This window comes from Erithacus rubecula (assembly GCF_903797595.1).
Source record: "Erithacus rubecula genome assembly, chromosome: 6".
NCBI lineage: Eukaryota > Metazoa > Chordata > Aves > Passeriformes > Muscicapidae > Erithacus > Erithacus rubecula.
In genome coordinates this window covers 397,914-411,881 of record NC_136688.1, presented here as the reverse complement: position 1 = coordinate 411,881, position 13,968 = coordinate 397,914, and the positions used below count along the sequence as shown (strand labels likewise).

Below are 13,968 nucleotides of genomic sequence, written 5' to 3'. Positions count from 1 at the left end.
CATGAGCAGAAGTTACTAGGAAGAAACTGTATGTTGAAACATGACACATTATTACAGGAAACTGTTAAAGGAACAACCAGCTTCAGATATGTTTTGACTTTCCTGTTCCTGAGTACTCTTTTGTAATTATCCGCAAAACAAACAGTGATGGAAGATTAGCAAAATGCAATAACTTGATCACCTGCCAATAGAGATCTTTCCATTCCAGCTTTTGATGTACATTTGGCACTAGTGTATTTCTCTTCACTGGGAAATGTCCTATCTACCCTTCAGGTATATGCTCTTGATGTCTAAAAGCCTAGATTTACAAATCAGCCACTGTTAATAAACCCATCAGTTCACAACAGTGCTAGAAACAGCACTTCTGAGAAAGGCAGTCTGTCAGGTTTACAGATAATTTAAGCTTCAGCTTGAGGAATAAAAAAACCTGAGAGAAAGCAAAAGGAGAATCTAAGCTTTCCCAAAAATTCAACAAATGTGAAGACAGAATGGTATTTTCATAAGAGAAGGAAAACCACTGCAGGTCTACACAAAGAAGTAAGTTGAGCTCCTCATCTGGCTTCCATCTGCTCTAGTCAAGCAGAGCAAAGGCATAACCAGCATCACCTGGGATGAAAAATATAGGAAACAGAGTTTTGCATTGCCTGACTGGCCATGGTGACAGCACAATTTTCATGGGAAAATTAGCTGCAGATTCTGGTGTGACAGGGAGCAAACTTCACACCTTAACTCTCCATCTATGAAGACAAGAGTACATTACTTCTCCTAAGCTGTCTGATTTCTTTGTTAATATAGAAAGATAAATTAGGAGATATTATTCTTCCTATACATGTCATTTTAGCCATAGAGAGGCACATCTTAGACACACTGATATCACAGCATAGCTAATAAACAGACTGGAGAAATAACACCTCTATGTAGCCATTCTGGATACATCATGGATGAGAAGTGAGGTTGACCAAACTAACATCTTTCTTGATGGCAGAGAGAGTAGGAATAGAGGCTAACTGGCTAGAAGCTAAAATCCTCCTCCTCCTTCCCTTCTCTCCTCCTTGCAAATAATGAAGAAACAGTATATGGCAGTTATTGTGATGTCTTCAAGGTATCCAAAATTATGAAAACACTTACAGGATGGTGCATGGTCAGTGAGTATCCCAGGGCAGTTACCAGGCATTAACACACAGGTAAAAGATGGTAATTAATGTGTACCCCCCTTTTCAGTTCAGCTTGCAGCCATGTCTGATCTCCAGGCACCAAGTGCTGTTTCTGCATCTTCAGTTTGATGTTTGATGTGCCTGTCCAACCCATGCCCTGTTCTGCCAGGCTCCTTTCACCAGCACTGACCAGCTTCCGAGTGACAGTGCTGAGTGCTCCCTTTGCAGAAGTAAAGCCAGTGGCTTTGATGTGCAAGCTCTAGCTTTTTCTTCTCATCATCTCCAGCACTCAGCAGGCTATGGCTGTCAGAAGCAGCCTAGCAATCTCAGACATGTGCTGACTGCATAAATCCTCCTGTATTTGCACGAGAAGGAGGGATATGTCAGCTCTTACACCGGTTCAGGCATCGCAGTGATTTTGTACCTTCAACTCAGAGCCTGAATAGAAAATATTATGAATGGTTACCACCCAGTGGAATTAAACTGTCATTTAACACTTTTTCAACTTCATTGCATCAATCCTACACTGTCGTTCCATCAATTTGTCACGGAAGTTTGAGCAATGAACAAGTTTTATATGCAGGTTGAATAGCATGACATACAGCAGAAAATAATTTGTACTCATCAAAACAAAGGGCAAATCCAGACTGAGTGAGCCAGACACACAGGAAAACTTCACAAACTAAGTAATACTGATTTTTGTGGTTTTATTGTTAGGGGCTACATATGCTGGCTTCACAGGGTATTTTGGGAGGAAGATTAAAATGGACAGAAATAAAGGCACAGGCATTTGAGCATTTCTAAGATTACACCTTTACTACTCCCTCAAGAAATAAAAATGCATTATTTTCTCCTGACTTGGACAATACATACAGATTAACTAACCACTGACATTTTGAATTGGAAACATTTGTCTATAGGTTAGTGAATAAATATCTCCTACAAATTGAGTTGGTTTTGGTTTCCACCTTACTCCTGCCATCACCACAGCTTCTACATCCAAGGGCCATAACAACAGAGGTGTCTTTTTTAAACCACAAAAATGCATCACACAAAGAGATTCTGGCAATAAACACTGCTGCACCTTCGCTGCAGCAGCTTGTTGGAGCTCTGTACAAGAGTAATTGTCCAGAGCAGACAACTACCTGTCTTTCTACTGTGAAAATGTATGAAACATTTAACACATAGCTGGGCTCTGACCCCCAGCCTGGGCTTTTGGAAATAGTCAGCACAATTACAAAAATCTCAACAAAGGATTGACCTCCTAAGATGCAGAGGATTCCAAAACATGCTCAACTGCAAAACTGAAATACCTAAACTCAACAATGTACCTCCTTTGTGGAAAGGCAAAACAATGTATTTAAGAGCTCTTGGTCACACAATACCTTCATCTAAGCTAGGAATCTCTTCAGAATCCAGGTGGCCAGAACGGGATTCCCTCGGTGTGTATTTAGCTACATATGTTCTTGGTTTATATTCCACAAAATCCTTAACTGCAACGGATAGTAACACTATAATTATTAAATATTGAGAAAAAAAAAAAGAAAAAAAAAAGAAAAGGCAAAAATTATCATCATAAATACCAACCAACATACTGGGATTTTCCCTTTGCACTATGATCTTGTGTTGACTGTCAGGCTACCAAAAAAAATGAGGCTTACACAACCACAATGCCCCTGTGGGTTTTATCTGTTTCCTGCTGCCCAGTAAGTCTTTCCACCTACCCACTGATTTCAAGCCAGACACAATGAGGGGATCAAATTCAAAAGATCCTGAAGCCTCAGTTATCAAGTGAGAGTGAAGACCCCCAAGACGTCCCTGAGAGAGGCTGCAGTGGGAGTTCAAGCTTTATTTGGTTTGCAAGGGTGCCACCGTGTGACACAAACCCGTTACCAGCAAAGGTGACAGGAATGTCCTCCTCAAGGCACGCCAGCAACTCACTTGAAGAGATGGTGGCTGCTGTGAGGTCCTAAAAAATGTGCCCATTACTGTATCTTTCAGAAGACCCTCCCCAGGTTCCCCCTGGAAAGAGTTATTGGGAACCCCGTTCAGCAGACCACCAGGGAACAGATGCCTGCAAATGGGACAGGAACAAAAGCTAGAAGAAAAGCAACAGCTAATGCTGGAAACAGCAGAAGGCTTCCTACAAAAGTTCTTTGGCATTACCGTGACATAAGTTTTGTATGTTTTGCCCAACATAGTTTGAGGATTCCTCTGGTACTTTTTATGTCAATAGAAACATTATTTCCTGACAGTTTCCAGCATGGGACACTGCAAAATGCCTGTTCTAAGTCTCCCTAAAATGTCGGGTGAGCAATTCTGATCTGTCTTCCACTACCTGACCTACATTTTGTGATATAAATAGCAACCAGGTGTTAATTAATTCCCATATGCATGCGTGTATGTGGATGACATGTGTTTATATACACGTGCGCTTTTTGGGACAAATCTTTTCTGTTACCACAGCAAAAGTAGGTCTTATACAGATAAGGACCAGATGCTTAATTAATGAGAGAGCTTTCTGCCTCAAAGGAAGTGTACTAAACCATATATACTTGAGATGCTGCCTCTGTTATTGTATGCAGCCCAGAACCCTCTGCACACTTGGCACAAATTTGCAACAGAAGCCTCCACATTCTGTGATTGGAGAGCATGGTTTACCTCCAGCCATGCTTTGCCTTCAGCAGTGTGTGCTGCTCATGGTGAGCAGGCCAAGACTGTTCAGTAGTGACTTACATAGGCAAGTGACTCGAAGGCCATGGCAGCACCTCAGCTTGTGGCTGCAGAAGGAGCTGTGCTGTTAGCAGGCACAGCAGCAGGCAGGAGATGAGGAGAGCCTGCCAGGAACACCTGCCCACCAGGGAACATTTACCTGAGGCATATCAGTGACCGACTGAGGATAAACTTACATTGGTAATTTAGTCCAAAGTGAGCTTCTGGAGTGAACTTCCTGAAGATGCCCACCTGCTATGCTCTGGTTCATGTTAAGGAGCTGAATTATGTTTGGATTAAGCTACACCAGGAATTACCACAGAAACACACCTAAGGCTATCCACATAGTAACCAGCACAGTGTGGAGTCAGCAGGTCTGGCTACCTCTGTTGGGTTGTGTTATTATGCATATATACATAACCTGAATCCAACCTCATGAAAAATCAGTACATGGATGAGCATATTCCAGGATGGTGTGCCAGCAGTACATGGCATCACAGCCACAGTCAAGAGCTAGGATATGAAGAGACTACATGGAGATGGCTGTACACCATGTATTTGTCATGCACAGAATCTCAGAACAGCTAAAGCTGGAAGGGACCTCTGAAGAGCATCTAGTCCACTCTCATATCCCCAGTTACACATTACCTTTGTGTTGTTACTATTTCAATTAAGGAAGCCATGGTCGCAGGCAGTTGATGGTTTTCAAAACCCACAAATGCTGCCCCTAATTTCTGTACTCATAAATAATGCTGATCTTTTTTCCTTGCCTTGAGAAACAGGCTTTGAGACTCTGTATAGGCTGAACCTGGTGTACAAAGGGTGTCTGTATGCTAGCCTGGCAAATCCATACTAGTGCTCTCCTGCACTCAAGATAATTAGCTGGACTAAGAGGCTGTCATTAACTTGGATACAATACCAGACTAATACAGTTACACCACTTTCAGGATCTAAACTGGTCCCTGGTCATGTTGCTCCTCCAGGTTGGAAACACTTACCAGAAGTGTTTGTCAACCCCTGTAAAAGGGTGCTGCATCAGACACACTTGTCCAAAGGAGTAGGAACGAGCAGGTTTGTGCCCTGCACCTGCCAGACAGCCTTTGTGAATGATGTGCAATGTCAGAAGCTTAGCAGTGCATGTGACTTGTTTAGTGGTGATCTCTGTCATTGTCCCTGTGAGAGAGCAAATCTCCAAGAACCAAATTTCATTCAGCTGCTGGGTAAATGACAGTACAGAACGTACAACGAGCAGTTGGAAAGGCAAACACCAGGGGTTCCTGCCTCAAGGGAGATGAAGTCCACCATCTGGAAACCACATGGTATGGCTTGAGGAGGCCACAAGTCAATCAGAAGTGCAGTCACTCCCAGATGTGTAGCACAAATTTGGCAGTAGGGCTAAGTGAGACTAACCCAAATCACATCAGAGATGTGAACTAGCAGGTGATGTAACTCTACTTAGACCCATTTACCTGTTTGCCCTCGGATAAATTAATGCATTTACACTTTTGACAAGTATCAGTTTGAATGCAAATTTGACTTCTAAGCTTTGTAAGTGTTCTAGTACCAAACTGACCATTTTCTCACTCACACAGATTTTACACTTGGATACATCTCTGATTATTCTCAATACGCCAAAGAGATGATAGATTAAATTTAAAATACCCCAAAATACCTACTTCAGAGGTGCTGTCCATTATCCTCTCACTAGTTATGCAGTTGATAGTGAGCCAGCAGAGAATTAGAAGCAGCTCAATTCATGGATGGGGCTCAAGGACCTTGACTTTGGGAGGGGCAGTAGCATCCTGTTCACTGAACATTCAGGCAGGCAGCCTCTGTGCATTGATATGGATAACAGTCCTAAAAACCAATGCTGCAAAACTGCAGTTGTGAAAACCAACACTGCAAAATATACTTGTAGAGTGCAATGTTGGCAGAAAAAAATGGCTCAAAACTTCCTGGAAATTTTGGAAGCAACACCACTGAACCAGCAGAAGAAAGAATCAGATACGCCTTTTTATGCAGCCTCCAGAAAAGGAGGATGAGGGGAGACTTTATTGCTCTCTACAACTCTAAGAGGAGATTGTTGGCACCTTGAAAAACTCACAAAAAAAGACAAATATTGTCTTTGTCTACTCAAAACATTTTCTCAATACACAGTGAAATATTTTTCTTTGTATTGGAGGCCCCATCATTTTAGTGTTCTTAACTGAAGTTGAAACCAAGAATTTATTTTTGAAAACTAAAAATTAAATCATTTTCATTTTTAACATCTCATTCTATTTTCCATTCTTTAAAATGCTGCAATGAATTTGATTTCTCAGACTCAACTGTGAACCTGAAATACTGCATTTTCTTTAATTCCACACTGCTTTCCTAAAGATACCTGTAATTATCAGTATTCCTTAATTCTTTTATGCCTTGGTCCTTTTTTAGTTCTTCCTTGTAAGGATCCCCAATTTGGAATTGTTTACGTACAATCAACGATGTTGAAGATAAAAGTTATAAAATATGATGAGCTTTGAACTTAGTCTGTTTTCTTTTCTAAGGACTGAAATGTATTGTAGTCAATTGTCTTAAGGCTTTACTTTTTTTAAAACTGAGAGCCTTTAAATTAATACAGAAGCAGGATTAAGTATATAAAATCATACTTATTTTTCTTGCTTGTATGCCTCTGGTAATAGCATTTTAAAGTAACGAGCTGGAGACTAAAATTGGGTGAAACATTGTACTGAGTTGGCAAAAGAGGATTTTCATTAGTGGATTACAAAGATGATGGATTTGACAGACCCAGCCAGTGTTTTCAAGAAATCATACAATTAATAGCTCTAAACAGCAGGCGTTGTAAGATATTCTGGCAGAGAAGAGAATGAAATCCCACAGAAAATGGAAAGGTATTACACGAGAATACTGAAGGTGAAGGCCACGTGTTAGCACTGTGCCCTCACCCCACACCCCTCACACACATACAGACTGCTTTGGTATGGAGACAACTCTTTACAGAGTCAGCCCAATGCTGCAGGCTCTTGCTAGTGCAGGATCCATGTTCACAGAGAGCCCCAGCATCCCCACTGTCACCCATGCCACACAGGAACATGCCAACCACACTGCCTCTGAAAGAGGACAGAATTTTAACCTTACTCCTTTTAAACTCAAAAACTGCAACCCTTTCAATACTGCTCACAAATTAACAGGTCTTAGAAGTCTTCATTGGGCAGCCTGTAGATCAAGGGGAAACAGGAAAAAGGAGAAAATTAAATGCAATAATTTGCTGGTACAGCAATACTGCTTTGTATGCTGATTTCTTGGTGCATTGTATACAAACATTTACACATGTCCATGGAGAAGGCTGTAAACATACATTTATCTCAGAGAAAACTATGGTAAGACAAGGCTTTTGAAAATTTTAGTCATTTTTTAAGGAAGCACAATCTCCCTTCAGACTTCATATATCAAATCCAATAACACAACCTGCTATTTCCAAAAAGTTCAAAATAAATAAGCACCTGTAGACTTTATAGGAAGCATATTAATCCCTGTACATTTATAAAGTGATCTGAATATGTATAAAAATGATGTTATTGTCTGGGTGATGACTTCTTTTTTAAAGTGTGTCTCAAGACCCAACTGAAGGTTGGGCCATGAGAACTATTGTGTCATTTAAGGATCATGAGTTATCTTCTGTAAAGCTTAACTATCTTTTACTGAAATTGATGAGATATTTGCAATTGACAACAGTGAAATGAGGTCAGAGCCACAGCTGATATGACTAATTACCAAGCTGCATTCACTCCATCTGTCTCACAAAATATCTAAGATAAAGAGCATAGGGTAAAACATCTCCATCCTATGCTGGTGCTCATCAAATCAAATATAAAAATAACTGAGAGCACTTGGAAGATTTCATCCTCTGAAGTATCTAAACATTTGTGCCAGAATAACTCCTCAAGTTTCCATGTAGAGAAATTTTGTGGGTAAATTACAGAATAAGAATTCAGATGACAAGAAATGTGTGGGTGTGCTTGTTGTATATATTGTGGCAGATCCTGAAAACCCACTCTCCTATGTAGGTGCCTGAACCCTACGATGAAATGCCAAGTTAGTTTTCCTGACTCACCTAGGTTTGTCATGCTGTCTCCAGGCTAGGTGCATAACACATGCTGGCAATCTCCCTTTCTGGCTTTGTCTTGACAACGCAGCAAATGGCTTATGACTCCTGCTCCAAGATCCAAAACTATCACAGCTGCATGGCTAAAAAAATAATCCTGTGTAGTAAATGAATTCTTAATGTTCGAATTTGTTCAAAAAATGTTGACAGGCTAACTAGCATTTACAGAGCTTTATGCCAGTAAGGTATTTATTATTTGTGCCTCCTGTGTTAGCTTATGTTAGCTAATAACTATCCATCTACAGCTAGTATAGAACCTATGTGGGTTCCATGGCTGTGGCTAATTTTGGAGAAATCAAACCATATGCTCTCTGGTCTGGACCAAACTTTTATTGTTTGGTGATCTGACAGCACAGACAAACAGTACTCCTGATGGTGGAACTGCAGTTTCAGAGAGTGCAACTTGCAATGAAGACAGGAGTATCTATAGAAGAATGTAGAAACAACCTAATGTGGAGAAATGGACCTCAGATGAGGTTCTTTGTTTCCTTCTAAGTAAGATATTGACAGAGTCAAATACCCAGGCGGGGATCTCCACACCTGCCATGCAGTTTATCTACTACTGTGAACAGAACAGGAGCATTGCATTTGTGCCATTTCATAACACATGAACACTGTACATAGAACTGAGAAGGACTATTTCACTAATCAAGCCATGACACTAAGCAATTATCCAGACTTCTGTTTATTCAAACACAGAATGTTTTCATAATCTTCCACTTCACTGATTTATTTTGTAGCAGGGTGCATACATACACACACACACAGAGATGTGCCCATTAACTGTGCACCACAAATCTGAACAGGTGACATCTCTGTGCTTTTCATAAACCCTTCCTGGGATGGCTCTCCAGAACTAAGACCAATGGAAGAGCTCACATCTGCATTGTTAACTTCTGCAAAATACAGTGACCCTACCCCAAATGCCCACTGGGAATGGCCACTGGGCCACACTGACTCCCTAACCATGCCCATGGACGGGGAAGGGACTGCCCAGCCAAAGCACGGGCTGCCCTGAGGCTGACCTGCACACAGAGGGCTGAGCTCCCAGCTCACACACCTGCCCTGCCTCTGTTTAATTTGCTTCTATAGATGCAGTGATAGTGTCTCCTAGTGGCTATATTCCTGAAGGAGCAGAGCCTAATCCAAACATCACACCTGAAACTCCCGCTCTTTAGAGGCTACAAAATACCAACACATCTCTAGATTTTTATATTATCTAAATCAGCATTCTTGAAGGTTTTTGTTTTTTTTAAAAAAAAACAAAACAAGCAAAACAGTAGTAAGGTACTCTATTCTCTCCCTTTAGTAAGACTCAAGAGAGAGATAAGAGCCATAATAAAACCATGGAATTAAGGACTTTGCTCGGAGGTCTGAAGGCAAGCATGGGCATCAACCGATCAGAGTCAATCTCATGGAACCTTTAGGACCTATCAAGACTCTGTGAAAGCAAACGAAATGCTATAATGTTCTACTTTGGTAAATTTCCATAGATGAACCCACCACGTACTGAGCCCTACACCAGGCACCACAGTGTGTGGGTATGGACTCATGTCCTGGGATCTTTGAACCACGCTAGCACTCGCAGCATCCCGCCTGCAGTCATGGCCAGCAGAGGACGTTTAAACAGAACACAAAAAGAAGAAAACCTTGAACTGTATCCATACTTGATGCTAGCCTTTCCTCCTTGAGCAGGCTATTTTCCATTTTCAGCACCAGCTAAACACCAGAAATCCATCTTAGTAATGAGAACTGCATCAGAGAATTTTGTGAAAGAAAGACTAAATCTTCAGTATAGAGACAGCATAAACCAAAACCCTACTAGCTGGAAATACAGTTAGGTAGACCCAGAGGTAGACCCATGGGTCTGATTGTGCCATGTTGTTGAAGGTTTCCTTTCTCGTTTTCTCCCAATTGAAGTTTCCCATTGTTAACCATCCTCTTGGAACAGAAAGATTTGCACAGCAGATTTCCATACATAGATAAGATTAACCAAATAAGATATTGAAAGAAAAATAAAAGAATGACTGGAAGGGCACAGGCAAGGAAATCTTTCCTACCAAATCCTGTCTGCAAGTGACGACTAAGTCTTAACAATGGAGCACAGATTTACCTTCAGCAGTATATATTGTCAGTGCCTTTTGTTGTTCATTAAACATCCTGTCACACACCTAACATCCTCACTTTGAAGATTTTACATAAGCTTCCCTGTTGGAAGAGTAATAAGTCACTACAAAAATGGCTGTAGTTGGAGCAGATTTAACACCACAAAATAAAACCTTTACATACTTCTATATCTAGCTGAACAAGCCAAAAGAAACTCGATGTAAATATGGAGTGCATCCCTTTGTTCCCAGCTCCAGCAGGTCCTTCTCCATGCACCTGTGTGTGCCTGAGATAGTGCCCATGGCTGCAAGCAGAGCTATGTTTCTGCCACCATTCTCACATTGCACCAGTGCTGGGAGAAAGCATTTCTTGAACAAGGTCCAGTCAATATTCACTTTCCCTGATGATCCTTTTGGTGCCTCAGTTTGCTGACCTTTACATCAGAGTGAAAGCTAATCTCTACCCTCAGCTTTTCACTTGAAGGGAGAGAAAGATGAGGATTCAGTTTTGGAAGAGGTTCTTACTGATAAACACGGATTGACAATTGAGATGCTTCCCACTCAACTTCTTTTTCCACACCTCCTTCAGCTGTCACAGACCACAAAATGAATCATACCAAACAACAATTTCAGTTCGTCTCAGTCTAGGTAAATTTCCTACAAGGTATGAAAACAAGGCCTAAACTTTTAGTTTCATTTCTCAACCTGACAATTTAGCTGTGTTCCATAAGAAAAAATGAAAGCATGCATCTACTAAAGCCTTTCTGGTTTTGGCACTCTGATTTTTTGCAGCCCGCCTATTCACTCAAATTCTTTTAAAAGCCTCCTCTCATCCAAAGTTGACAGATCTCTCTAACACAGCCACCTTTTATTAAACTCCTGTACAATTGATCCCACCTTCCACCAGTGATCCAAAACAAGCACAGACCTCTGCAGCCACCTCATGTGGGAATACAAACAGAAGATAACTGCATCATCCAGAGGAGAGTGATAGTTGGGGTAGTCCAAGGATACAGAAGGGAAAGAGCTGCAAGCCTAGGCTGGTCCTTGCATCTCTGAGCTTCTTTCTCATGGCTCTGATCATCTGTTGACAATATATAGCTAAACAGAGGATATGCTACATAGGGCAGATTAAACTGCTGGGCTGCCACCAAAACAAAAATCAACAAATTCAGGGCAGAAATTCCCTGCAAAGGTAAGGCAATAGTGAATGATAAATTAATGTCTTCTGTCACTGTCCTGTGAAAAGCCAAAGAGCTTTCATGTTTGTCCTCTGTTAGGCTGAGTGATTGTCCTTTTCCCAAAGTAACACAAATCATACTTTCTAACCTTCCATTCTTCCCAAGCCAACTGCTTGGGGGCCGCTGCACAGACAGCCAGATTCTTCTTCTGACCAGGTAATGGGATACCTGTGTGCACACCCTCCCAGACATGTGTTGTGTTATTTAAATCAGCTCAGCAAGTCTTTTAGCCTGAGAGACACAAAGGCAATATAAACAGAGCTTCCTTTTGCACTCTGTCCTTAGAGAGTCCTATCCTGAGCAGATCATGCTGATACAACATGACAACATCCAGGGATAAAGGGGAGGCTCACACTAAAGGCAGTCTAATACTAGGTAATGTTATAAGAGGGCAAGCAGAGATCAATGAAATATTTTCTTTTCTTCCCTACTATCAGCAAGTCTGCAAAGTGAACAAGCCCCCTGCCTCATCAGAGAGTGACGAAGCGGGCGACTCCTGCAATCCTGGCACGGGTAGGTAGGGATCACAGTTTTCTTCCAAAGGACACTACCAGAACTGAACTGTGTTTGCTTTTCTTTAAAGCCTCTTGAAGAACCCTTTGCCCTTCCCAGCATTTCTCTTGCTAGAACTTTAACGCATTTGGCACAGAACTGCAAAATTGCACAACTCCTCAAGAAGTTGGATTTGTTTGTTGCCTTTTGAAGAGATGGCTGGGGGACAGGTTTTCTATTTTCTTTTTTAAATTATAATATTGATCACTATTATTATTATTGTTATTACTAACACATTGTTATATTTAGAAAGAAGATACCCCCTCCCTTTTGAGTGAACCATTCACTTGTACTCTTCTTTCAGGCAAGTGGTTTAAGCTTGATCTGCCCTCCAGGGGTTAAATAAAGAAGTGATGGGAAGGAAAACGAAGACCTTTTCAGTGGCTCATATTTGAAATTTTTTCCCTCTCTCTCTTCTATATGTGGATCGTCTGCTTCTCGTTTCCTCTCGCTCCCTAATTATTCTGTTAGGGAATGGCGAGGGGCAAGGATTAACAATGAAGCAGATGACAGGAAACTGTTACCAAAAGAACAATGCCGGGCATCTCCCCCATCCTCCCGTTCCTCCCACCCGAGAGATGGTCCCCCTCACCCTTCTGTCGATGCCATGGCTCCGAAAAACCCCCTGTCTTCTCAAGGGTCCAAGGGATTAATTTGGGCAGCAGGGCGCGAAGGAGGTTGGTTCTTTGGTATAACCCTCGCTCACGTCTGGGAAGGAGCAGGCAATTCCTTGTAATCCTGGGGGCTCGGCGGGGCTCGGATCCGGCAGCTCCTCTCCTCCTCGGCTGTCCCCCACCCCGCCGTCCCAGAGCAGGCTCTCGGTGCCCCGGGGACCGGCGCTGCTGCGCCGCGGCCGCCCAGCAGTGGCCGGCGGGGCGAGGAGGCGCTGGCACCTGGGCTGCGATCCCCGCGCCCTCCCCTCGCCGCGGGGAGCGTGTGCGTGTGTGCGCGCCTGTGTGCGAGAGCTGGGGGGCGACTTCACATCGGCGCGGCGCTGGCTGAGGCTGGATTGGAAGGTTTAGCCCTCGAGCCGTGGATTTGCAGTCAATCCCTCTCTATTTTAGGCACGGGCTGACATCACGAGCCGTTGTTACTCCTATAAATCCCCCCCAACAGCTCCTTGGCAGCAGCGGGGGGGCGGCGAGCCCCTCGCAGGGGGAGGGCCGGGCGCCGCCGGCCGCGACCTGCCCCGCTCGCCGCGGCCGCCACCGCCTCCCGGGGCAGGCTCGGGGCTGCGGGAGCCGGCCGGAGCCGCGGGAAGGCGCGGTGCCTGGGACACAGACACGCACACACAGACACACACACACAGACACTGCCCCGCTCGGGGTGTCCGCCTGCCGCCGCGCACCGCACGTGCCCCGCCGAGCGGGCCGGCGCTCGGGCGGCAGCCGAGTCCCGCAGCGCGGCCGAGGGGCAGCGCCCCCGCAGCACCTGCCCCGGCGCGCCGAGGCGGCAGCAGCCTCTCGGGAGGCCCGGCCCCTGTCCGCGCCGTGCTGTCCCACCGGGACGGCGGGGCTCGCTGAGGGACCGCGGGGCCGCGGCGAGCAGGCGAGCGGGGCCCGCGGGGACGCTCAGGGCGCGGCGCGGCGCGGTGCTGCCCCCTGCCGGCAGGTGCTTGCGGCGCGGCGCCCGGGCCCCACCTGCCGCCGGCGGCCCCGCAGGCTCGGCCCGGACCGGCCCCGGGCAGCGGCCACCATCCCGCCTGTGGCCCTAGCCTGTCCCCACGCCTCGCCCGGGCCCGCCCCGCCACCGCGGGGGTCGCCCCGGGGCATTTTCGCAGCGTTAGGCAGGACGCTTCTGTCCTGTTCTGTACCTGAGCCCAGGTGCAGGGCACAGAAGGCTCGTGTCACGCCCCGACACTGCCACACACCTTGGCTCCCGTTTCCCTCAGCTGGAGCTCTGCCCGCCAACCTCGGTGCTGTTTCCACTCCAGCCTGACCAACCTGATGTCCCGTTTCACAGGGAACAAACATTTCCGCCGCAGCTCGTTCCCCCCGCCCCGAGGAGGGGGCGCAGAAAGCCGGCAGCCGTGCGGAAGC

General features: G+C 44.6%; 1 protein-coding gene across 3 annotated transcripts in view; it reads right to left on the bottom strand.

The window, feature by feature from the left end:
- SLC1A2 (solute carrier family 1 member 2) overlaps positions 1-13,380 on the bottom strand; it is a 77,458-nt gene extending 64,078 nt beyond the window's left edge. The window contains exon 1 of one of the 3 annotated variants that reach the window (XR_013774583.1): positions 12,522-13,380. Coding sequence is in view for 1 of the 3 variants with exons in the window: in XM_079308383.1 (XP_079164509.1) it covers positions 12,522-12,538 (17 nt within the window). In the remaining 2 variants the exon portion in view is untranslated. Of the gene's footprint in view, positions 1-1,128; positions 1,148-12,521 lie in introns of those variants that run through there. The other 2 variants (XM_079308383.1, XM_079308384.1) reach the window with 2 other exon arrangements.
- Between the last annotated feature and the right edge of the window lie 588 nt (positions 13,381-13,968).